General features: G+C 39.5%; 1 protein-coding gene across 1 annotated transcript in view; it reads left to right on the forward strand.

The window, feature by feature from the left end:
* LOC149155655 (kinesin-like protein KIN-14I) overlaps positions 1–27,823 on the forward strand; it is a 102,118-nt gene that overhangs the window by 33,786 nt on the left and 40,509 nt on the right. The window contains exons 16-19 of the mRNA XM_089445864.1: positions 25,975–26,169; positions 26,535–26,661; positions 26,883–27,085; positions 27,271–27,453. Coding sequence (XP_089301990.1) covers positions 25,975–26,169; positions 26,535–26,661; positions 26,883–27,085; positions 27,271–27,453 — 708 coding nt within the window. The remainder of the gene's footprint in view (positions 1–25,974; positions 26,170–26,534; positions 26,662–26,882; positions 27,086–27,270; positions 27,454–27,823) is intronic.

The raw sequence follows: 27,823 nt of genomic DNA on the forward strand, positions 1-27,823 counted from the left end.
CTACCATTGAGAAAATTGAATTGCCTGGGCAACTGAGTATCCGCACTGATGTAGTCTCCATCACCACATCGATCCCTTCTTATATCTTCAAGTTGGGACTCCAACGAACAATATTAATTCTTAATTGATGGCTCAGATCATTTTTGGATTGATCCGTGTAGTTTCTAGATGATTCTCACCTTATCTCAATTAATACTGATTAATTAACCATATTCCCTAAGTTTAGACTTAGAAAATATTTAAAAAACGCCTAATAATCTAATTGAGACACTTCTAGGTGGAATTTCCAGAAACAATTTTTGGGTTTTGGAGATCTCATGTATTCTAACTTCTCCACCAAATTTCGTGGTTGGAACACATCCGATGCTACAAAAACTAACACTTCCTCTTAGCGAGGGATGCGTTCTAGTGCTGCACATCCTGCCACAACACTCTGTCTCTGTATCATCTCCTGTCACACTGTTGATGTCTGGCTATTGCTGCCCACCTACTACTGCGCAACTTTGATGCTGCATTTGTGCTGCTGCTGACACTACCATACTGTTGCCAACACTGCATCTGCACTGCAACTCTCTCTCATTTGTTGCTGCTGCAACTACAACATCTGCAACTGAAAATCTGTCCTCGTTACTAGAACAGGTTCTCCACCATACCCGTCCATTCTTTGAAATAGACGAACTTAGCTCTCCCTAGAGCTTTTGTGAGTATTTCTGCAACTTGCTTTTCTGTGGGAACATATTGTAGTTGGACTGCCCCATGTTGTACACAATCTCTGATGAAATGACATCGAATATTTGTGTTTCGAACTGTCATGAAACACTGGATTCTCATAGAGCTTGATGCAACTATGATTATCACAGTAGACTTTGGTCACCTCCATTCTCTGCCTAAACAAGCTTACTAGCAACTTCCGAAGCCATATAGCTTCGCACATAGCTGTGCTTGCTGCCATGTACTCTGCTTCTGCAGAGCTTAGAGCTACCGACTTTTGCTTCCTACCGCACCACGAAACCATCCCTGATCCAACGCTGAAGCAGTTCCTGGAATTACTTTTCCTGTCTACTGAATTGCTTGCCCTATCTGCATGTGTGAACCGACATAGTCTGACGTCACCCCCTCGGGTATATCTCAACCCATACTTGACTATGTTGAGTAGACACCTGAGAATATGCGTCGCTGTCGCCCAATGTATCCTCTTCGGTTCTACCATGAACTAACTAAGAGTATTGACTGTGAAGCAAATATTTGGCCTAGTGTTGACCAGATGCATGAGAGACCCAAGAAGTTGTCTATACAAGGTGGGGTCGACATCCTTGTCATTTGATGCATCTTTATTCTTCCAGTTGGCGATCATGGGTGTAGACATGGGTCTACAATTCTGCGTTTTGAACCTCTCCAGAATATATGTAGCGTATCTTCCTTGCCCAAGGAAGATCTCCTCGTCAACCCCAAATCCTTCATATCAAACTCTGCTGCCAGGTTCCTCTTGTAGTGCTCTATGAGCCCTGATGATCTTGTCGAATAAAGATCATCAACATACAAAACTAGGATGAGTGGATCACCCTCTACCATCAAATAGTAAAGGTTTGGATCTGTGTCACTCTTGATGAATTCCATCTGCTGCAAGTAGCTGTCAAACCGACCATACCATGCCCTGGAAGCCTGCTTGCATCTGTTTAGAGCTTTCTTCAGTCTGCACACATGAGTATGCCTCTCATGAGTCTCGAAGCCCTCTGGCTGTTCTATGTACACCTCTTTCTCTATTACCTCGTTCAAGAATGCTGTCTTGACGTCCATCTGGTGAATCTGTCATCCCATCTGAGCTGCTAGGGATATAGCTGACCGAATAGAGGTGTATCTGGCCACTGGGGCGAAGGTCTCCTCATAATCTATCCCTTCTTTTTGTGCATACCCGTTTTTCACGAACCTAGCCTTGTACTTTTCCACACTACCATCTGCAGCATACTTGATCTTGTAGATCCATCTAGAACCTACAACTAACTCGTCTTCATGACTTTGCACCACTTCCCAAACATCATTCGTCATGATAGAGCTATGGCGTCTACCCACACTTGACGCTATGTGGCCTCTTGAAAGCTGGAAGTTCTGCAATCTGAGCCACCAAATGCTTGGTACTTGTTAGGCTGTCTGTGCTGTCTTTTGTTCATCCTAGGAGTTCCAATAAACTCCTTTACATCTCTTAGTGTCTGCCGAACCTCTCTGCTGGCTCGACCACTAGTGGTGGGAGGTTCAACCAGATCCTCCTCATCTTGCCTTTGTTGCTTCGTCTGTTGAGAAATCCTCGGACCTCTTGCACCTAAGGAAATATTGGTACTAGTCACTCTACTCGATCCTTGTGAATGTCCTCATGCCGGTCCCACTTGCTGCCCCTGCTGTTGGACTAAAGGAGCTTCTGCTGATTGATTCTGGTCACTTGCAAGTATCTCACGAGATTTTCTAAAAGCTCGGTCGTCCATGAACTTCATGTCTCGTCTCACCACAATCTTCCTACTGCTAGGAATGTAGATCCTGTATGCCTTTGAGGTTTTGCTATACCCAACGAGAAACCCCTTCTTTGCAGTCCGATCCAATTTGGTATGCTTTTCGTCTGGCACGTGGCTATAAGCAACGCTACCAAAGATACTGAAGTGACTAACTTTTGGATTCTTCCCTGTTCTGAATATACACTGTCGTGTTACATGTCTCTGCCCATAGAAACCTGGGCAAATCCTAGTCATATAACATAGCCTTTGCAGCCCCAACTATGGTTCTGTTTTTCCGCTCCGCTACCCCATTTTTCTGTGGATTATATGGGGCTATCCATTCTCTTCTGATGCCTTCCTTTGCACAAAAATCTGTGAAGTCCTTATCAATATAATCTCCACCATTATTGGAGTGAAGCACCTTGATCTTCTTCCCTGTCACATTCTCCACGAGAGCCTTAAACTCTTTAAAAGGATCGAAGACCTCAACTTTGGTTTTCAAGAAGTAGATCCAGGTTTCCCTGGAGTGGTCATCAATAAAGTTGACAAAGTATTCGATGCCATTGAGAGCTCTAGTGGACATCGGGCCACAAATATCTGAATGTAGAAGTCCTAACACGCCATTTGCTCTGCTGTCACTTCATGGGATTGCTGCCTTAGCATAGTTCCCAAGTATGCATCCTCTGCACGCATCATCATGTTCCGTGCCAAGTGCTGGAACCCCTGTTACTGTTTCCTTGAGCATCTTGAGTGCTCCGTGGTGTAGATGTCCATTCTCCTATGCCATAGCTCATTTAGATCCTTCCCACAGCTATTGTATTTGTCACTGCCTATCAGTGACATTGGAGACTTGAGCCACAACCTGTACAATTTGTTGCTCCGGAGTCCAATCTGTCTTACCTTCTTCCAGCTTGAGTGTTTAATAAACACTCTCTTCCCTATGAAGTGGATATCATATCCCTTATCCTGTAACTGGGACACTGAAATCAGGTTCATAACTAATCCTGGTACACGTAGTACATCTGCAGCGTTGGTGCTTGCTCCTAACTCCCTCTGAAAATTGATTGTACCTCTCCCTACTGGAGTACACTTAGCTCTGTTTCCCATCGTAATCTGGAAGTCTATTTGCTCCACCTTGTAGCTAGAGAAACATTCTCTAACCCATGTCATATTAGCTGATGCTCCATTGTCTATATACCAGACACCCTGTGATGCTGACCCTTATAAGCAAGCAAATTCATCTTCCAATCTGGAAGGCAACTCTGAAGCTCCCTGAATATCAAATCGATCCATGACCATACTGTGTGCTATTCCTCTTCCCTTCAGCACTGATTATGCTACTGCAAACTGCTGCAAAACCCTCTGTGACACAGATCAATAATCTGCAATCGAAAACAACTCTGCTGCTGCTCCATCTGCCTGCTGGAATTACTAATCTTTGAAAATCGATCTTTTTCTGCCACCTACAACTGAAAAGTCGAATTCCCAATTCCGCTTTGACAAACTTTTGATTTTCTTTAGAAATTTCTGAGTTTTTAGTTGGAGTTTCAATGAGATATTTCTTCTAACAGTTTGGTTACACTTTGCTGTAGGTGATGTTTTCATATAAATTGGTCTGACTGTACATTGTTCTTTTTTCTTTTCTTGTCTCCAAATAAATTTGTAAATTTAATTATGTATTCAGAAATACAATGCATCTAGGAATAGACAATAGTAGCTACAGGAAAGGCATTTTTTTCATTCAACAGTTTGAATATACAGAGGGTAGTCTTGAGAAACTAAACCTGGCAATGAGGATAAGCAATGAGAGTAAATTCCAGCAAGGACTTTCAGACCCCGAATGCTGCTCCAACACTTGCTCAGGTCATACGCATTGGAATGAGTCTCCAGCATGCTGAAACAACAGTGATAGACCTCCTTACATGTCCAAATACTTACCAAACTGTAGAGCGCTAGTCCTCTGGCTTATATCAGTCAACAATAGAGCGTTTCATGGTCCCCACAATGTCAGAATAAATTCCATGCAGAAGGGTAATCACAGCTACGTCCAGCAGAGGTGGTGCATTTGACCCACGGTCCAATTGATACTCATGAGCTGCACCAAGTTTGGTTATCTAGCCTAGGAAATATAAAGTTAAAGTGATATCCCCACTTGCCTAGGAAATATCATCCTTTTCCCTTCTTTAATAAAGTCTTCTTAGGCAAATTTAAGTCCCCTTATTAATTATTTCCCCGCTTTAGCCTACATGAATCACTCTAGGCTAGCAGACTCCATCATAAGCTTCCTATGGGGATGGGGACACTACAGTCCTCCTCACCCAATATTGCTTGTCCCCAAGCAATTTCAATTTGGGATGTTTGAGCACATGTTCGCCTTCCTAGGGAGCATCTTTTACCAGAAAATCCCTCCGTTTTACTAGGTACTCCTTAATTGTTTTGCTCCGCAATTTTCTTTCACTTGTGTCTAGGATCTTCTTGGGGATGTACCTGTTGCAGTCCATCTGATGTTTTCCTGGTACGATGATTGTAAAACCATCGAATTCTGCTGTACGAATTGCCCTTCCTTCCACCAACTATACATCTATGAAGTTGTGAGAAACCCCAATGTCAACCAGTACTGTCACTTTGTGTCCAACTATTACTCCTCTAACTCTGAAGGTATGGTATCTAGGGAATCCTGACATAGAGGCAATAATAGGAGCTTTTCCCTCTGCATGCGAGGACTCACCTCCCACAGTCTGGTGCATCTGCCCCTGTAATTGTTCTTGTGCTGGTCCGTGTGCCTGCTCCTCATCACTGTCACTCTCTGAGTACACCTCAATGTAGTGGGCCTTGCTTGCTTTGTCTTTGCCCGCACACTTGTGCCCCGGTGCCCAAGGTTCTTGATAGCTGAAACAAAGTTTCTTCTTCCTCAACTCTTTTCGGGTCTCCTCATCCAGTTTTGGTTTCCCGGTCCACTCCTTTTGAAAGGGCTTGACCTCTTTACCCTTTTGAGGGAAAGAAGGTTTAGGAGTGAATTTATTTTTGGAAGCTGCATCCTGTAAGTCCCTGGTTTTATTGATTGCTGCACGAAGTGTGGTGGGTTCAAAACTCTTGACCCATCCACGTAGAGGTTTTGCCAACCCCTCTACAAATAGCATCACCAATTTGGCCTCTGAAATATTTGTAACCATGACCGCCAGTCTCTGAAACTCTGCAATATAAGCCTTCGGGCTACCTGTCTGCTTGAGTTGTGCCAACTCTCTAAAATGTATCTCTGGATCTTTCTTGTCAAAGCGCTCAATAAGCCTCTGAGTGAACTCTGTGTATGAGGTGATGTTGTTATGCCCCAACGTCACCAACCCATGGTACCACCACTCATGGGCCTCACCATCCAAGTGCAGGCCCATCAAAACAGGGGATGGTCACCTTCCCCAGTGTTTTCTGCAGCTCATGATTCTGCCTTGGAAACCTCTGAGATGGTTTGGGCCTGCTCTTTAGCTGAAGGTGGCAGAAATCAGTGAAGCTCATAGCAGCACGGAAATCCCGTCCTAGAGATTGATATTGTTCCATGTAATCTGCATAAGGGATTCCAAAATCAGCCTGCTCTGTTAAGTCTTCTGCAGCCTGCTGCACAAACTGAGGCATATTGGGTCTGGCCATTTTGCTATCAGTGCGGGATGGATTCTGTACATAAGTCCGGGCATGACTGCTTTCAGCACTGTTGGACCCTTCCCCATTCAATGGCTCTTTTCCAGTGGAAGCCCTTGTGTGTGTCATACCCTTCATTGCCTCCACCATCTCTTTTTGGCCCTTGGCCAAGTCATTTATGGCCTTGAGTAAGCTATTAAAAGCTTGTTCCTCCTTATCCCCCATATCTGGTCTTTCAGGTGTCTTCTCTAACCCCTTGCCCCCTTCTGGCGTCTCTTCACTCTCTGTATCAGGGATATCTTCCTCTGAAAGGGGAGTTGGTTCTCTGTAAGTATGCTTCCTCCTATATGTTATCCCTGTGTATGGATTTTCCTCTGTCATGAATTTTCCAGTCAACTGTTTTCAAGCCAAACCCACAGGCTGAGCCAAGATTAAGGCTCTGATACCACTGTAAAATTCCGCTTTGACAAACTTTTGATTTTCTTTAGAAATTTCTGAGTTTTTAGTTGGAGTTTCAATGAGATATTTCTTCTAACAGTTCGGTTACACTTTGCTGTAGGTGATGTTTTCATAAATTGGCCTCACTGTACATTGTTCTTTATTCTTTTCTTGTCTCCAAATAAATTTGTAAATTTAATTATATATTCAGAAATACAATGCAACTGGGAATAGACAATAGTAGCTACAGGAAAGGCATTTTTTTCATTCAACAGTTTGAATATACAGAGGGCAGACTTGAGAAATTAAACCTGGCAATGAAGATAAGCAATGAGAGTAAATTCCAGCAAGGACTTTCAGACCCAGAATGCTGCTCCAACACTTGCTCAGGTCATAGGCATTGGAATGAGTCTCCAGCACGCTGAAACAACAGTGATAGACCTCCTTACATGTCCAAATACTTAGCAAACTGTACAGCGCTGGTCCTCTGGCTTATATCAGTCAACAATACAGTGTTTCGTGGCCCCCACAATGTCAGAATAAACTCCATGCAGAAGGGTAATCACAGCTACGTCCAGCAGGGGTGGTGCATTTGACCCACGTTCCAATTGATACTCACGGGCTGCACCAAGTTTGGTTATCTAGCTTCCACGCACAAGAGTAGGCCCCACGTCCAGCAAAAAGTATACGGCCTGGGAACAATAGAAGATAGGCCCCACAGATGTACGTTCAACTCATTCTCTCACACGCAGTCCACAGATAACACAAAACCCGTTCAGCAGTTGGAATAACCCATAGTTGTGGCCAGGTGCTCGAGCTGCTCTTTCCAAGAGGAAAATCAAACCATTTCCTTTCACAGTTCAATGACCACGATGAGAATAGTGCTCTCCAGATTTAGATTCAGCCTGTGTTTGTTTCTGAAGTTCGATTTCCAGGGCTCAGATGGAGCTTGTTCCCTCAGACTTTAATGACTCCTCAACCTACAGTGATATAGAGAATATGCAATAATTTCTTTAAAAATCAATTGATAACACACGAATTCCTCATTTTTTTTTTCCTCCATTGCAGCTCAACGATGAAATCTGAATGATTTCACTCTTAGGTCCAAACTAGGGTGTCTCGTCGCAACACCGAAGTCTCCAAATCCCTCAGCGTCCCCTTTCGACTCTCTCCAAGAGCTCTCTCTTGAAACTCACACAATGCTCATTCCCTTCTTTAATGAGTTTCAGCGTTTCTTTTCATCTTCACCTTCTCTTTTTCTCCCTTTATTTTTTATTAAATTCACTTTTATAAAGTCACTTTATGATACTTCACTTGATAAAGTTAAAGTGACATTCCCACTTGCCTAGGAAATATCATCCTTTTCCATTCTTTAATAAAGTCTTCTTAGGCAAATTTAAGTCCCCTTATTAATTATTTCCCTGCTTTAGCCTACGGGAACCACTCTAGGCTAGCGGACTTCATCATAAGCTTCCTATGGGGACGGGGACATTTTAGCTCCCTCTGAACAACGAAATTTCTGCTTCTTTGATCTGAGCTACCGATTTTCTAAACTGGCTCTGGTACCTTGTGAAAATTTCAACTATTGCAACCACTGGAAATTATTCTCGTAATTGTAAATTAAATTATGCAGTTTATTTGCTATGATAGACAATGAATTAAATCACAACTGCAATTTTCACCATAAAAATACTGCGGAAAATAAAATACTAGAAATTAAGAAATTCTAGCGCGCACATAAGAATTTTGACAGTTATGTTTGGACAATTGTCTCTGGAAAAATCCCAATGTGGGAAAACCGGTGCAGCAAATGACGGTTTTATTATTATTCTTCAACAACAATTCTGAGTACAATAATTTTGATGCTCTACTGGCATTCTAATTTTAGGAAAATACTGGCAAAATTATTGTGAGAATTTTCTCACCCCACTTCTAATTTCTGCCACTGAAATTGCCTCCCAAGCCACACACTGAACCTTTTGCATCACCCTCTGCGTAGTGCTTGTGGAGAGCCTCCGGGGATTTCTGCCTTCCTATCACTACCTCTTTCCGGGACTGGAATATATCCTTGTGGAATGCCACTAACCTCTTTTACCACTTGCGACTCACCCTCTGGCTCTATCTTCGTTGCTGAATCTCTGCTACTAAGAAAATTGAATTGCCTAGGCAACTGAGTATCCGCACTGGTGTATTCTCCATCACTACATCGATCCCTTTTTATATCTTCCTGTTGGGACTCCAACGACCGAGATTAAATCTGAATTGATGGCTCAGATAATTTCTGGATCGATCCATCTAAGTTTCTAGATGATTCTCACATTATCTCAATGAACACTGTTTAATTAACCATATTCTTTAAGTTTAAACTTAGAAAATATTTAAAAAATGACTAATAATCCAATTGAGACACTTCTATGTGGAATTTCCAGAAACGATTTCTGGGTTTTGGAGATATCGTGTATTCTAGCTTTTCCACCAAATTTCTTGGCTAGAACACATCTGATGCTACAAAAACTGACAAAGCACTTAACTTTTGGATTTGTGAAGTAGATAAGTGTGAGGATGAGGAACTTGTACAAGTTGTAGGTTGAGACTTGTGCAGCCTTGAGCAACAAGGCAAGTTGTGAGTGGTGTAGAGATACTAGAGAACTTTGGCATAGGTGCATGGGTCACTTGCATCATGGGGCACTTAATATTCTTCAACAGATATCGACAAGATTACCAGCATGCAACTTTGACAAGAATGGAGTGTGCAAGGGGTGCATGCTTGGCAAGTATACCGTGACTTCTTTTCAGGGTTGAGACAACAAAACTAGAGGTATTTTGAAGTTACTGGATTAAAATGTGTGTGGACCCTTCCCTTCTCTGTCCCTTACGAGACACGTGTTATGTTACTTTCATTGATGATTATTATCGTAAAACTTAGATATTCGTTATGAAGAAGAAAGATGAGGTTTTAACCAAGTGCTTGGTAGAAAACTAGACAGGGAAGAAGATCAAGTCAATGAGAAGTGACAGTGGGGGAGAATGTCTCTAATGCCTTCAATGAGTTGTGTGAGAAAGAGGGCATTAGGAGGGAGCTGATTACACCCCATAACCCTCAACAGAATAGGGTGGCTAAGGGGAAGAACCGCAACATTGTTGGAGTAGCCAAGGCCATGTTGCATGATCAGGGATTACCTATGGTCTTGTGGGCAGAGGTATGCAACATTGCAGTATTTTTGCATAACAGGAGTCCGCACAGGGTTCTTGGACGAGTTACACCAGAGGAGGCATTCACAGGCAAGAAGCTTGATGTTTCACACTTCTGGATCTTTGGTACAATAGTTTTTTTGCCATGTGTCCAAAGATAGTAGGAGGATGCTCGAGCCCACAGTGGAGAAGGGTATTTTCGTGGGATATAGTAAGACAACTCAGACATACAAGGTGTATCTACCAGGACTCAATAAGATAGTTTTGAGGCGAGATGTGATGTTCGAGGAGGAAAAGCTACGAGGGAGAGAGAGAGCATACAACAATACCTCAGATGGAGGAGCTGCTCGCTCCTAAGGAGGAGTCTCATGCAGGATGATGAGGAGAAGAGATCAGGAGGAGAGCAAGTAGCTACTCAGATGATGGACGCTAAGAGGGACGCTCAACAATGTTGAAGAGGATGATGAGGAGAAGAGATCAGGAGGAGAGCAAGTAGCTACTCAGATGGAGACTCTTATCAAAGGGAGGAAGAGAGCCAAGTGGGTTGACAGGCTTATTTAGGAGGCCTAGGAGCATGTTGAAGCTCCTAGCACCATGTTTAGGCAGAGTAAGCAGCCACAAAGGTACACAAGTTATATGGCACTAATGACAGAGTTGGTGGACACTGAGCCTTCTTTTTACAAGGCGGAAACTTCTCAATTGGTTTGGTAGGATGCCATGGTGAAGGAATATTCCTTCATTGTGAAGAACGATATTTGGGAGATTGTGCCATGACTTGAGGGAAAATCAGTAATAGGATCGAGATGGGTATACAAGGGGAAGCATGGAGCAGATGGAAGTCTGGAAAAGTACAAGGCCAGGTTTGTGGCCAAGGGCTTCTCATAGATTGAGGGCATAAACTATGATGAGACCTTTGCCCTAGTAGCACGGTATTCATCCTTTAGGGCTATTTTGGCACTTGCAGCACAGATGGGGTGGAAGATCCACCAGATGGATGTGAAGACAACATTACTCAACAGAGTGGTTGAGGAGGAGATTTATATGGAGCAGGCAGAGGGGTTTGAATAGTTCAGTAGAGACACACATGTGTGTAGGCTGAAGAGAGCTCTTTATGGGCTCAAGCAGGCCCCAAGAGCATGGTACACTCATATTGATAGCTATCTTCAAGGATTGGGCTTCACTAAGAGTGAGGCGGATGCCAACTTGTACTACATCATGGTTAGAGGGCTTCTGCTCATTTTAGTGCTCTATGTTGACGACCTTATATTGATTGGAGCAGATTGGTTGATCTAGGATTGCAAGGAGGACCTTGCAAGGGAGTTTGAGATGAAGGATATGGGGCTTATGCACTATTTTCTTCACTTGGAGGTTTGGCAGGATGTTGGTGAGATCTTCGTGGGACAAGGGAAGTACACTACATAGATTCTCCGAAGATTTCATATGCATGATTGCAGGCCCATGGCCACGCCTCTGGTCACAAACTGGAGGAAGGTGGATGCTAGTAGAACAGAGCGAGTGGATGCTACAATATACAAGCAACTCATCGGGTCGTTGATGTATTTGGTCAACACGACCTGATATTTGTTTTGCAGTCAACCAACTGAGTCAGTTCATGATGGAACCTATTAGAGTTCATTGGGTCACTGCAAAGCATGTGTTGAGATATCTTAGAGGCACACTGGATTATGGATTGTGGTACAAACAGGTTGATGGAGTGAGGCTTGAGGGCTTCACAAAAGCAGATTGGGCTGGGAGCTCCACATACAGGAAGAGTACTTCGGGTGGTCTCTTCAACATTGGGTCAACAACTGTTTTTTGATACAACAGGAAGCAAAGATCAGTTGCACTTAGTTCAACGGAGGCCAAGTACATGGCTTCCAGTTTGGCAGCATGCAAGGCTACATGGATGAGGAAGTTACTTATGGGAGTTTTTAGATAGAGGATGGAGAGCCCACTGTGATACAATATGATAATCAAAGTTGCATCAAGCTCTTTGAGAACCTAATGTTTCATGATCGCTCAAAGCATATCGAGATCATGTATCATCATCTCAGAGATTTTGTGTAGAGAGGAATATTGAATCTACCATACATTCCGATAGAGGATTAGACAACAAATATCTTGAACAAGGCATTGGCAAGAAGCAACTTTGTTCATTTCAAAGATAAGTTGGAAATTGTACAAAATCCCTTCCTCACGAAGAGGGAGTGTTGAGAAGTTGAAACTGAAGGTCTTCTTGACTTGTGCCTTAGTCAAGAAAGACAATGAGTTCTTCTTTAGCATGCACGAGTCCCTATAAATTTGGACGAGTTCATGAAGCGGTTTGGCTTATGCACATGAGTGGGAGGCTTAGTTTGTTGTCTCCTAAGGCGAGTTAGAATTGGGAAAAAGACAAGTGAAGAGTCTCAAGTTCTAAACTGAGACTGGATGAATTACATGAGTCAGTTAGACTTGGTTAACTCATCAATCACAAGTTCGACGTCCAAAAATAAAACTTGCCAGATTTAGCCAATTCCAATTGCTTATAAGGAGGATGAAGGCACATCATTATAACATAATTCATGAGCACGAGTTTGTGTGAAGGACCTTGTGAGAGGAAGAGTGTGCTAAGGAGAAGCTTGCGTGCAAATTGGTAGAAGGTTTTTCCTTGGGATTTGCTAGGATTTAGGAATTAATTCCCACATAATAGGAACTTCAAGGATTTTCTCCAATAATATTTCAAGCCAATGTTGCACGAAGCGGGAGCGAAGCGGAAGCGTTTTTTGGAAGCGGGGACGCCGAAGCGTCATTTTCCAAAAATCTAGGAAGCGAAGTGTCCGCGGAAGCGTCTGCTATATATATATATTTTTATATTTTTTTGCATTTATACTCAAAACAAACATCCCAAATACCAAATTAATTGTAGAAGACATGAAAACATGCATATTTTTGCATAAATCAAGATAGATATAACATCCCTTGTACATTAATGATCTAGAATCTAGATTCTTCTCCTCTTGTCTAGCCTTTGCCTCTACCTCGATTGTCTAGGGATATTAGTCAACATTGCCCAATTTTGATCAAACTACCTAATTCAAGACTTAAAATATGGTAGAAAAAGCTTAACATGTTTGATCGATGATTTTGACTTGATTGAAAGGTAATTTTTTGCTAAGGGCGTGCCGCGTGACAAAGGAGTTCAACAATTAACACCACCAACACCAGGGTACATATAGGGCTTGGTGCTCTTGATTAAATGCTAATCGCATACCTTCATACTTGATATAATCTAATGAAATGCCACAATCCCATTGATCCTGAATACCTGAAAACTGTTAAGTCTGCTGAATTTTGAATAGGATATGAAATTCTATTTTCTGCATATGAAGTCCAATGAGGCTGGAACCACTCTCAAACATTCTGAGTCATTTCATGGTAATGTTAAAAATTTAAGTAAAAGGATGAAAATGAAAAATAAAGGAGAATGTCACTTTTACTTTAAGAATTTAACATTACCATGAGGGAGCATCTGCTATATTTATATTTTTTTTTGCTTTCATTTGTCACCCTAACCCAAGGTGGACCCACCCCCAACAAGCAAACTCACCTAAAATTTAAAAAAAAATTGAAAAAAAAAACGATTTTCTAAATGCTTTTTCTGAAGCTTTTCTAGAAGCGTATAGAAGCGCCTGGGAAGCGCCGTACGAAGCGCGCTTCGGCGCTTCGGAAGCGCCAACGCTTCCAAATTTCCAGGAAGCGGCTAAAAAATCCGGAAGTGCGCGCTTCCGGCCAAGCTTCCTAGGCGCTTCCGTACGGGACGCGCTTCGGGGCTTGGAACCGGGGGGGGGAGGGCGCTTCGTGCAACACTGTTTCAAGCATTTTCTATAGTAATATTTGTGCACATCAACCACAAAGCATTGTCCTTTATTATGGACATCTTTCGATATGTCATTATAGGGTTTCTGATAAACTCTAGTCTCCCATACCCATAACAATCATATTTTTGCTAAGTTTGTCAACAATTGAACATTTATTATTCCTGAAAGCAACATTTAAGTGTGGATGGTGCTTCATAATACAAATGATTGAAATAAGATTTATTGCATCAAGAGGCTCTCTACAACCTAGTATAGGGTAGATGTGTAGGTGAAATGAATGTGAACAATTTTAAATGTAAACATTTAAATGTTGGCTCAAAAAATAATAAAAAGTTAAATGTAATAAACAAAAAGTTAAAATCAATATAAACCCCAATATTGGTGATGAGTGTAAACATTTAGACATTGGCTCAATTAATATTAAAAAGTTAAAGTAATAAAAATAATAAAATTCATTTTAAGTTAGAGAAAGATTTCGGCGTAAATCACATGAAAAGTCATTTGTCGACGCGTTTCGAACCAACTAGTGTGGTTCATCGTCAGGACAAGATGAAGAAAACAGATCTAGCTTAGCATGCTATATAGACCGAGCAGAGCCGCCAACGGCTAGTTTGACCCAACCGCTAATATTGACCAAAGGACCAGGATCAAAATAAAGAAAACCAATAAATAATAAAAAATTAAAGATCAAATCACTAATAAAAGAAAATTAGTTGCAATTGACTGTTTCTAAGAAAGAATTAAGGGAGAATAACTAAGTAAACTATTAAAATAACAAATTAAATAAATAAATATATATAAAAACCCGAACTAAAATAGTAAAAATAAAACAAATACACAAACATAAAAATAAAAATAAATAAAATAAAAGAGAAATCAAACAAAAATAGACCACTGTATAGATAAAATAAAACGCAAAACAAAAATAAAAATCAAGCGATAATAAATTAATTAAATTAATTAATTAATAATATTAAAAATTAATAATAAAAATAATAAAAATAACCAACTAAATAAACGAAAAATACTAATAAAACAACGAAAAAATGAAATAAAATAATAATAAATATATAAGAATGAATAATTAAAAGGGAATAAAATAAAATAATAAGCTTAAAAAATAATAAATTAATTGAATTAATTAATTAATAAAAGCTAAAAATAGTAATAATAATAAAATAACTAACTAAATAAAAGTAAAATAATAACAAAACACGAAGTATTAGAAAAATTAAAAATGAAATAAAATAATAATGAATAAATAGAATTGAATAATTAAAAGGGGATTAAAACATAACCTAAACAGTACTAATAATAATAAAAATAAATAAATAAACGAATAAAATAAATAGATAAATAAATAAAATCAAAAAATAACAAAATTAATAATAACAAATAAAATAACTAAATAAGAATAAAAGGGAAAATAGAAGAAAAGAGTCCTGAATACTTTTCATTTTTAATTTTTCTAATACTTCGTGTTTTGTTATTATTTTACTTTTATTTAGTTAGTTATTTTATTATTATTACTATTTTTAGCTTTTATTAATTAATTAATTCAATTAATTTATTATTTTTTAAGCTTATTATTTTATTTTATTCCCTTTTAGTTATTCATTCTTATATATTTATTATTATTTTATTTCATTTTTTGGTTGTTTTATTAGTATTTTTCGTTTATTTAGTTGGTTATTTTTATTATTAATTTTTAATATTATTAATTAACTAATTTAATTAATTTATTATCGCTTGATTTTTATTTTTGTTTTGCGTTTTATTTTATCTATACAGTGGTCTATTTTTGTTTAATTTCTCTTTTATTTTATTTATTTTTATTTTTGTGTTTGTGTATTTGTTTTATTTTACTATTTTAGTTCAGGTTTTTATATCTATTTATTTATTTAATTTGTTATTTTAATAGTTTACTTAGTTATTCTCCCTTAATTCTTTCTTAGAAATAGTCAATTGCAACTAATTTTCTTTTATTAGTGATTTGACCTTTAATTTTTGATTATTTATTGGTTTTCTTTATTTTGATCCTGGTCCTTTGGTCAATATTAGCGGTTGGGTCAAACTAGCCGTTGGAGGCTCTGCTCGGTCTATATAGCATGCTAAGCTAGATCTGTTTTCTTCATCTTGTCCTGACGATGAACCACACTGGTTGGTTCGAAACGCGTCGACAAATGACTTTTCATGTGATTTATGCCGAAATCTTTCTCTAACTTAATATGGATCACAGAAGCCTAAACTCTAAAATTCATTTTGTTATATTTTGGTTTTGTTATTAACTTGTGAATAGGCTTTGTTACAATACCATTGGCCAATACCATGGCTTATCAATACCACATGCCCAAAAACCATAACTTATTTCACAATCAAAATATTTTATAACAATATGACAAGATTCTTAACCATGGATATTCACCCCACTTTATCGTGGATATTATTAACTTGTAAATAGGCTTTGTTACAATACCATGTGCCAATACCATGGCTTATCAATACCACATGCCCAAAAAACATAACTTATTTCACAATCAAAATATTTTATAACAATATGACAAGATTCTTAACCATGGATATTCATCCCCACTTTACCATGGATATTATTAACTTGTGAATAGGCTTTGTTACAATACCATGGCTTATCAATACCACATGCCCAAAAAACATAACTTATTTCACAATCAAAATATTTTATAACAATATGACAAGATTCTTAACCATGGATATTCATCACCACTTTGCCATTGATATTATGAACTTGTAAATAGGCTTTGTTACAATATCATGGGCCAATACCATGGCTTATCAATACCACATGCCCAAAAATCATAACTTATTTCACAATCAAAATATTATTTTATAGCAATAAACAAGATTCTTAACCATGGATATTTACCCAACTTTACTATGGATATTATTAACTTGTAAATAGACTTTGTTACAATACCATGGCTTATCAATACTACATGCCCAAAAACCATAACTTATTTCACAATCAAAATATTTTATAAATATTTTATTTTAATTTAATTTTATAACATTTTTTAATTAAATCTAAGAGGTAAAAAGTTATAATTACTTTTGAGATATATCTAAACCCTCTATCCTCATGACTACTAAAAATATTCCCATAGAAATTAAATCAATGTCTTAATAAAGAATACTTTTATATATAAAGATGTGAAATTTATATAATATAAATAATATTAGTAAGAAATAACATAGATCCATCTTATCTAAGGATCCAAGTGATGAGAGCAAGCAAAGTGAATACGAATAATAGAGGAAAGATAATGGATGATTCTTTTAAGTTTTTTCATTACTTTTAAGTTTTTTCATCACTGTTTTTTTTTATTAAATTTAGATACTTTCTTAAACATAATACAATGGGATCAAATTTAAGAGAGAGAGGGGGGAGCTGAGTTGGAGGGCGAAGAGAGAGCGTGATTTGGGGGGGGTCAGAGAAAGAAAGAGAGAGGAGGAGAGAGGGAGAGAGAGGAAGGAAGAGAGAGAGAAGGAGAAAGGGAGAGAGGGGGGAAGAGAGAGATGGAGTTGGAGGGGGAGAGAGGAGGAGGAAAGATGAAAGACATAAAGAGATAGAGGTGGAGAGAGAGAGGGAGTGACCAAGGAGAGATGGAGAGGATAGAAGAGAGAAAAGAGTAGGGGAGAGAGATAAGGAGAGATGGAGAAGAGAGAGGGAGACACAAAGATGGAGGGGTGAAAGAGGAGAAGGAGGGAGATAGTGACAGAGTTGGAGAGAGAGAGAGAGAGAGAGAGAGAGAGAGAGAGAGATTGGGGGGGGGAGAGACAAAGGGAAGTGGGAGAGGGAGAGAGAGAGAGGAAGAGAGAGAGTACTCAAGAGAGAGAAGGAGAGAGATAGAGATGGAGTTGGAGGGGGGGAGAGAGAGGGAGGGAAGAAGAAAGACATAGAGGGAGAAAGGTGGAGAGAGAAGGAGAGTGAGTGAGGGAGAGATGAGAGAGAAGGGGAAGAGAGAGAGAGGGAATAAGAGAGAGGCACATAGATACAAATATAGATATTACATAGTATTATATAACCAACTTAGATCCATCTTAACCTCGGATCTATCAAGCGTCGAGAGGGATCATATCTCTCGAGGTGCAAACCTTTCCTCAAGTTTTGCTCTCAAAAAAGAGGTTTACATCTCGAGAGATTTGATCCATCTCGACGCTTGATAGATTTGGGGTTAAGATGGATCTAGGCTAGTTCTAATCTTTGAATGAAGAAGACATTTAGGAAGAGCATCCTTTTACCTTTCATCTTAATTTGCACACCTCCCTGTCTTTTAATTCCATAGTCTTCTCTTATGTGTTTGATTATCAACAAATGATTATGAAGATAATCACACCCGTAAATATTATTTTCCCTTTCCATAAGAAATATCTTAAATTCCATATGAGGAATATACATGTTCTTGTCCTCGAGGAACTGTTCATACAACAAGATTTGAAGCCATTACAAGAAATACTCATTATGAGCTCAACATGTCACATGCAGGAATTGAACCCAGCTGGGGAGAATAACAAGCTAACCCCCACTGACTGTCTCTCTTACTTCTTTATTGAAATAACATATTCTTTAAGTATAATGCCCTACCTTCTTTATCTGATGTCTCTTGCGATTTAGGGCACCCACAAACTCTGTATGTCTCAAATGCCTTGTGAACTTTAGGTAGCATCTCAACAGGCACCGAGAAATTGATCAACACCACAACCTCCTGATTTCTCTCATCATACTCAGTGTGAGCCTCCTCATTTTGCACACTTCACAATTCCTTTCGCAATATTGTTTTGTCAAAACTTGCTAGCATCCTCTGCTTTCAAGTGTTAAAATTTTATGATCCAAAATGTTGTGGGTGAAATTGGCCATGATTCAAGACATCAAATAGATATGAAATCTACCTCTTCGTTGTTGTTAGACTTAGTATTTGACAACCCTACTCATGTTTCGTCCCTTTGAAGTCGTAGGTAGTTGGAAAAGTTAAGAATTGATTTACTTGAAGAACTGAAAGTTTTGTCTTTTGTAGAGTGAAAATGTTTGCATAGCCCCAATACTCTGTAATAGGACGGTTACTGCTCAAACTAGCAGGGGACCTAAGGGGAACCCTAAAGGGAAAATGCCCTGCTAAGGGCAACAAATGGAGACTTAGCTCACTGTCAACTTAGCTAAGGCTCCCTTCTATTTACGAATTTTCATCGATGGGAGGAGACCCGATATGTATGGAGTCACTAATGAATGATAAGTCAATGGATATAATTAACCCAACCCTTTCCCAAAAAGTTTGAAGGATAGAGCTTGCTTGCTTTCTAAGGAAGGTATTATGTGTTTCTAGGGAAAGGAAGAGAGGATTTTGAGGGCTAGGTTTATGGGAATAGGCTTGTGAAGGAGTTCCCCAATCCCTAAAATCATTGTTAGAATTGGTATCCCAGATGGTTTTTGAAGAATAGTCTTTTGAAGGAATGGGACCACACGGGGCCAAGTGGACCCGTTTTAGGATATGAGGAAGGTATGAAGCAACGAGAGGTGGGGAAAGGATCAAGAGAAGAATTTCACTTGAAGATGCTGTCTTGACCCTATAAGGTACTAGCCTTGGGGATAGCAGGGAAAGTTTTGATCTCGAAGCTAGGGCTTGACTTTTCTTCCAACTCCGCTGTTGGAATGGCTTCAAAATTTTGGAGGAGGGCAAGAGGAAAGGCTAATGCAGGAGACCCTAAGAGATCGAATTTTTTTGATGGTTAGCTTGTTGGGAAATTGATGCCCTAGTCACCCCAATGTGGCTAGTCCCGGAAGAATGTGAGAAAATGTGGACTTTAGTGACCACCCTTGGTAGATCAATGCTTTAATCTTTGGGAAAATGAAGTCTATGTTGAGTAAGAGTAGGATTTCTTGGTTCCCAATCAAGGAGGCCTCAAGATCACTTCGTTCGCCTTCTAGGTCAAGAAGCAACCTTGCAGCTTTTATACTTCAATGTGCAAGAGAAATGGCTTGTCAAGGTCAAATTTTACCCCTAGGAGATTTCACTTCTATTATGTGGGCCACACATTGAAGGAAATGCTATAGTAGGGAAATTCTACGATATTAACCAGTAAATGCATGCCGTAATTATGCCCTAGAACAACGAAAATCCCAGAGCAACATATATGACAAAAGTAAACAAGAATAACATCAAAAGCACGTACTTACATGTAATAGAGTATATCCAACCATTCACAATTGACAATAGGAAGCTTGAAGAGAATATAGACCAATATCCATACATCAAAACTCATCCATAAATCTCCAATTCATCCCTAGAAAAGTGAGAAAATCTCAAGAGAGATAAAAGATCCAAACCAAAGTGATGATGAGAAATGAACTCATCTCACTCCTATTTATACACAACTTAGGAGTTTGAATTAGCTTCCTTGACCTACATAAACCCCAAAAATAAAATAATGTGCTAATAATACAACTTTTGGTGACAAGCCCACCAAGCTAGCTCATAAATGAATAGGTAAGCCTCTCAAGAGGCCAAATAATAATCTATGCATGTCGTAGGGCCCTCTAAGAGGCCTAATGAGGTACATGGGTGCCACAACGAAGAATAGGACCCTAAAAAGTAGTGGGCAAGGGGTTGGCCCCTTGTAATAACTTGTGGTGCTCCAAATGACATGCAGGGACACGCAAATGTCCTCATGGGTCTCCAAAAAAATCGAAGATGCCTGTAGATTGCCTGCAAGGGTTAGGATGATGGTGTAGGTGATGCCACATCATCGTGCAAGTCCTGGATCATCTGCCAAGTGTATGGTGTAGATCTGGGGCCAGTTGGGCATGATGGATTAGGGGCATCCTCCTCGTCCAATAAGTGAACCACGAGCAATATTTGAATGGCTGTGAGGATACATGGAGTGAAATCTGCTACCGTGGGTGCCCATGGCTCTCAACGCTCACCCTACATGTGCCAATATAACCCTGTGGAGGATTAGGACCCTATATAGGGAGACCAAACCCAAATGGAAACCATTTGTAATCCTGCATAAGATCCAATGCGTCCCCTAGCCTTCCAATACAATTAGTCATTAGAGAAATCGAGTAAATGAGCTTACCTAACCATGGACCACAGGTGGGGACTTCATAATGGCTTGCCCTTCCATAATGACCTTTGGGATGTGCCAATGTCACCTAAACTCCAAATGGGGTTAAACAAGTTCCTTTCTACTTCTAAAGGGGATAATATGGTCAAGGCACATCCTTCTAAAGGTGGTGGCAATGTGGTAGATAGGTGAATGAACTAGGGAATGAGAAGGGGCAACCCTGGGTCACACGCTGGGGTACAAGGGTTGCTGATAAGAGGGAAGCCCACACTTGGGTTTATAATGTATATGAGGGAGCAATCATGGTACATGAGGTGCCCCGACCTTGATTTTTTCACCCTTATTTTATGCCTTTTGTCTTGTTTTATGATTTTCTTTGATTGACTACTCAGGGCTCAAGGGGTTAGAGCATGATGTGTGAGATATAGCAGTGGAACCTCCTTTTTAAGGTGAGGCGGTTCATCGCCCATTAGGGGTTGGGACAATCATGGGTTCCTATATAATGAAGAAGCCTAATAAAACTTGTAGGAACTAGGGTGATGACCATGATGATGGGGTAGAGTGTGAATATTTGGAAACCCTGAATCCTACTGCAACAATTGATTAAGTTTCTTCTATTTGTTAAAGAAATTGAACAAATTATTTACTGTGTTCTATGGAAAACATCGAAAATAATACACTACAGCCTTCACAAAATAAATACCGCAGAAGAAAAATAACGCTAGAAGAATAGAATCATACACACATGAATAACACTGTTATTTTTGGACCAATGTCTCTGGAAAAACCCAACTTGGAAAGACCAGTGCAGTAGCTGAGGGTTTTATTTATTATGCAGTAGTAAATCTGAGAAGCTCAAATGTAACTTTCCATATAGATAAATTACTGACAAAAGATCTAGTGAGAAAAATCTCACTTCCACTGGTGATCTGACACTGACCTTGGCTCATGGTGAGCAGCTCTCTGTTGCCTCTGCATAGTCCCTGCATCAGCCTACGCAGTTCCGCGTCACACAACTCGGATTGACGTATCTCTCGTTAACTGATCAACGACTGTCTGGGAAATGTATTCTCCTGGCCTTTGGGCTCCCACTCCGGCTTCTAGCACTGGATCACTATTTCCCCCTTGCAAAATACAACTTCCCCTCTGAAGCACTGCAATAGTTGAGGGTTTTATTTATTATGTAGTAGTAAATTTGAGTACAAATCTATGGAAGCTCAAATCTAGCTTTCCATATAGAGAAATGACTGATAGAAGATCTAGTGAGAAAAATATCACTTCCACCGGCGATTCGACACTGACCTCGGCTCAAGATGAGCTGCGCTCTGCTGCCTCTGTGCAATCCCTGCGTCAGCCTACACAGTTTTGCGTCACACAACTCAGACCAACGTCTCTCTCTCTGCAACTGATCAACTGCTGTCTAGGAAATGGATTCTCCTAGCCTCCAAGCTCGCACTCTGACTTCTGGCATTGAATCACTGCTTCTCCCCCAACAAAATACGGCGTCCCCTCTGAAGCATTGCGCTTCCTCTTTTCCTTGCGCTGCCTCTCTGTGGAACTCTCTGTCTCTCTGCTATGCACTTACCGGACTGGAAAATCTTCCTCTCGGCCTTACTATCCCTGCCCCTCTCTCACTGCTTCGATCTTACTGAATCACCTTTGGTAACACACAACTTCTACTCTGAAGATCGAATACCATGTGCAAATTTGGAAACCCCGAATCCTATTGCAACAACTGATTAAGTTTCTTGTATTTGTTAAATAAATTGAATAAATTATTTACTGTGTTTTACGACAAATATCGAACTAATACACTGCAGCCTTCACAAAATAAATATTGTGGAAGAAAAATAATGCTGGAAGAATAGAATCACACACACATAAATAACACTGTTATTTTTGGACCAATGTCCCCGAAAAAACCCAACTAGAGAAAACCAGCGCAATGGCTGAGGGTTTTATTTATTATGCAGTAGTAAATCCAAGTACAAATCTATGGAAGCTCAAATCTAGCTTTCCATATAGAGAAAAGATTGACAAAAGATCTAGTGAGAAAAAATTCACTTCCATCTGTGATCCGACATTGACCTTGGCTCAAGATGAGTTGCTCTTTGCTGCCTCCGCATAGTCCCTGCGTTAGCCTACGCAGTTCTGCATCACACAACTGAGACCAACGTCTCTCTCTCTAACTGATCAATTGTTGTCTGGGAAATGGATTCTCTCAGCCTCCGGGCTCCCACTCTGGCTTTTGGAACCGAATTACTGCTTCTCCCCAGCGAAATACGACTCCCCCTTTGAAGCACTGCGCTGCCTCTTTGCTTTGTGTTGCCTCTCTGTCTTGCTGCTATGCACTCACCAGACTGGAAAATCTTCTTCCCGACCTTACTATCCCTGCCCCTCTCTCACTGCTTCGATCTTATTGAATCACCTCCGGCAACACACAACTGCGACTTCGAATATCGATTTCCTAGCAAAATCGATTTCCTTGGTGTCTCAAGTGTGTTCTCCAACCCCCATCGAATTTCTTCTTATAATCTCTCGTTGAGACATCAACGACCGAGATTAAAATATAATCGATGGCTAGGATTAATTAGAACTCGATCCATGTCTTCTTCTAGAAGATTCTCACGATGACTTAATTAATACCCTTTAATTAATCAATTTTCCCAAGTTTGGACGTAGGTCCCATTAAAAAAGATGAATCATTTTAATTAAGTCGTTTCTACGTGGAATTTCCATAAACGATTTTTGGGTTTTGGCCAATACATGTATTCTATCCTCTCCACAAAGTTTCGTGGCTAGAACACACCCGATGCTACAAAAATCAACATAGAGCTCATGTATTGGCTTTTGGCTACGTGGTAAATGTTTCTGTCCCGACATCTTTTGCATTTTGTAGTACTTTTCTTGTTAAATGTGGCCATATATGCTTTTAACTTTCTTTTTAGTTGCATCAACCTTTGGGCTTCATTCCAGGCCATGACCCAAGGTGTGGGCAAAGGCAAGGGGCGAGCTAACCCTATGTGGACCCAATGGAGGGATGTGGACCCATGTGGGAAAAATGATGAATGGGACAATAATGGATGGAAAGAGGGTAATATAAGTGGATAAGGGAGCGAGACCACACAACCAAAATCAGGGTTTCCCATGAAATACCAGCCCTAGAACTAAATGGTCAATAAAAGAGATCCCACGGGACTAGAATCCAAGGTTAATTCCTAAAAGGGGTCTAGTGGATAGAAGCACAGACCTAGCCCATTCTTTCTGCTGAATTCCTTGAGTAATCCATGCCGAGAAGTGTCCATGACAAGCAAACTACAATACTCAATTTCAAAATGACAAGGCATACCTTTACATTTGGGAGTCCCACCTTCAAACATACGATTAAGGCAAATGGGTGAGGGACCACTTGGCTGGCTTAGGTGGCGGAGAAGATGGCACAATGAGCTAGCTGGTGGCTGCCAGTTGAGGACCATCTTGGAGAAAAAATTTCTCCTAGGGATATCACCCACAAAGTGGTGGGTAACATCTGATCCCAAATGAGACGTGATCTCTCAAAGAAGTGGGCGGAGCTACTCGAATGGGAGGTCACGAGAACTCCAGCAATATCTTGGTTACTGTAGACTTGTCACCTGCACATATAATAAATGGAAAGAAACATGGGGCAACATGCTTTCATGGTGTCTCATGATCACACATGCTAATATGTTAGGCCATAAAATCAACAGAAAAATAATGATATGCAAATTTTGCATCTATCTACCATGAGAAAAATCATATGATGTTATTTCTAATGCAAAAATCATCATGCAATGCATCCTACTCTACTATGCATATGATACAATGTCAAGGGCTAGGCATAATCATAGACCCAATGCAACCAACATGTCAATCGATCAATACAGGAATGCATGCTTCCATGATTATTTTTGCAATGGACTTGACAATGGGAATAATAATATGAGGGGTTGTGAGGGAGCGAGTGGTAAAACAAGAGACCCATATGCCATAGAAAGGGATCCTGGAAGAAGGAAAAGACACCAGTTGCGAGGAAATCTCAGTAACCCAGTATATGAATCTTTGATGGAGAACTATCTTGGGGTTATCATCCTTAGGGTAAGAAGGGGTGAAAGACTCAGACATACTTTGAAGAGCGGTGCCCAACATACTGCATAGTATCCCGCAACACAGAATTTTATCCTCCACACTCCCCAAGCCAAATTACTGTTTCAGAGATTTTGTTATTTCTTCAAAATCAGTACTTCCACTGAAATCTGCTGAAACGAAATTACTGAAATTTAATAACTTCAGAATACTGTAATTCACTCTCCTACAAGTTCCCTGTTTGGAATCTGTCCCAAATTCTGACTCTAAAAAATAGTGTAGAACCCCCCTCATTTTCTATGCTCTTTTTTTTTCTTGAATTCTGTGCCCTAGGTGATAAAAATGTCACGGAAGATAAATGCTGCTGCCTTGAATTTTGTGCAGCTGGAATTTACATTGAAATATATGTTTGTTTGGCATCCATAAAGCATCTGTACAACCTCAAAATAAGAACCAGCGACCTGTGTCTGCGTCTTAGGAGTTGTGCCATAGGTCTCTGTATATGTCTTTTTCAAGGATTTGTTTGAGCCTGTTACAGACCTTAACATTTTAGCTGTCTGCACTGCCTTAAAATTCAGGCAAGTCCTAATCTCAAGGTCAGCCTGTCCTCCTGTCCAAATTGTTTGTGAGGAGTCATTCGGTCTGTCACTGATCAGTGCAGTCCCTAGGCTTGCACCTGCTTTCTACTTGTCTCTTTCTCACAAGGGGCTCTAATACCATATTAGATTTACACCCATAAACATGGACAAAAATACGTGGCTGCATACGAGAGAACAATATCTTCAGTACATTTTTCTTAATGTGATATGAATTTAATACGTAAAAAGTAACATAGGGGAGCTGGAAACCAAATAGCCTCTTGTGAGATGAAACACCATTAAATGAATAAATACTGCATACGAGAGAACAATATCTTCAGTACATTTTTCTTAATGTGATATGAATTTAATACGTAAAAAGTAACATAGGGGAGCTGGAAACCAAATAGCCTCTTGTGAGATGAAACACCATTAAATGAATAAATACAAAATGATTAAGCTTATGCAATTCTGTATTTGATTAGAAGAATGTAACTACCACATCCAATGAGAGTTCTCTTAGAAACATTACACTTTTATGTAAAAGTGAAGAAATATTCTATGTGGCTGAAAGTGCTGAAATGATATCTGCAGACACAGACTTTGGAAAGGAAGTTTGAACAAGAACGTGATGCGCTTAGATTACGAGTAGCTGAATTGGAGAAAAAGCTTACCGAGAGGACTCAAGAGTTGAGTATTGTAGAGTCTACATTATCAATGAGGACTTCTGAATTGGATGTCGTTCAAGGGAGCTTAAAGGAACTGGAAGAGTTACGAGAAATGAAAGAGGTATTACATAAAGTTAGTTCTTGCATATTTTATGTTCAATATAAGATGTTTTTTCTCCAAAAAGAAGTTCGTTGTTTATTGCAAATTTTATTCTTGGTGTATATGTGCTCATGTAAAAATTAAACTTCTTGATTTAATCAAAATCTTTGGGGTGAAGATTCCTATTCTAGTGTGATCATCTGGAGGATTAGATGTCAAAGACCTTATTTTATTCTTTTTATGAAGTTTATTAAATCTTCAAACTTAATACAGTTGATTTAATTGTTTCCTGCAATTTTGGGTGTCCATTTAGTGAATATCAATTTGTTTTAACTGAGTTATATTTATTGATATGTGCATGGTCAATAATCTCTTTGTTTTTATAGGACATTGATAGGAAGAATGCACAAACTGCTTCACTTTTGAAGAAACAAGCTGGACAATTAGCTGAGATGGAAGTTCTTTATAAGGAAGAGCAAGTCCTTAGAAAGCGATACTTCAACATGATGGAAGGTTTGCTTATACGTCTTCTATTTTAATTGTAATATTTTTTTTGGCAAGAAAAGACATTCAATTGTGACATTTTGTTGTTAGGCACACTTTGTGTGAAACTATACTTCCATTTCTGTCTGAATTTGAACTTCTGTTTCTTATTCCATCAAGGATAAGGAATTGTATTCACATGGTGCCTTATAATGTCTGCTGCTGCATTATGATATTGTAATTTATCTCAGATATGAAAGGTAAGATCAGAGTTTATTGTCGCTGGCGGCCACTTAGTGAGAGAGAGACATTTGAGAAACAGAGAAGTGTTATTATTGCACCAGATGAATTTACAGTGGAGCACCCATGGAAGGATGATAAGCCAAAGCAACATCAGTTTGATCATGTTTTTGATGGTAATGCTACCCAAGACGAAGTCTTTGAGGATACAAGGGTAAGTGAGCCTAGTTTACTGGTCTCTGAAGTTGGTGATCAAGAAAGCTTATATTTATTTCTCTTACATGTGGGAACAGTTCTGCATGGTTCATAGTTTTGGCTACCAGCTTGTAATTTTATGATGAACTATACACACTGAAAATGTTGTTTTGAATAATTCTAATGACTTTGACATTTTGGCAGTATCTGGTACAGTCAGCAGTTGATGGATATAACGTTTGTATATTTGCATATGGGCAAACTGGATCAGGCAAAACATTCACCGTTTATGGTTCAGATCAAAATCCAGGTCTTACCCCAAGGGCTATTGGGGAGCTTTTTAAAATTCTTAGCCGGGACAGTAACAAGTTCTCCTTTTCAGTAAAGGTGCGTCATATGCTTCCTTCCTTCTAAAATTTAAATACATTTTTTTTGCAAGAATCAATAGCAGCTGATTCTATTCAACGTATTATTTGTAAGGCTTAGAAGCACTATATGAAAGGCCTGTGCTTCTAAGTTTATGGTGAAATCTTGATTCAAGCTCGTTGAAATCGAAATTGAAATTGAAATTGTATTAATCTCTACGAATGACCAAAATAAATGTCATTTGCACAAATAGACAGTTTTGCAAGTATGCTGCTTTAACCTTGGGATTGCTAGATGCATGACTCAAGAAAGCAATATAACCAAAGTTAAAACATAAGCGTCAACAATGTAAAAGGAGAAGAGTAAAGATATAGAAAATCCAATTAATGTT

The sequence above is a fragment of the Pinus tabuliformis genome, chromosome 9 (genome assembly GCF_031772625.1).
Source record: "Pinus tabuliformis cultivar Carrire ecotype Pingquan chromosome 9, CPIR1, whole genome shotgun sequence".
NCBI lineage: Eukaryota > Viridiplantae > Streptophyta > Pinopsida > Pinales > Pinaceae > Pinus > Pinus tabuliformis.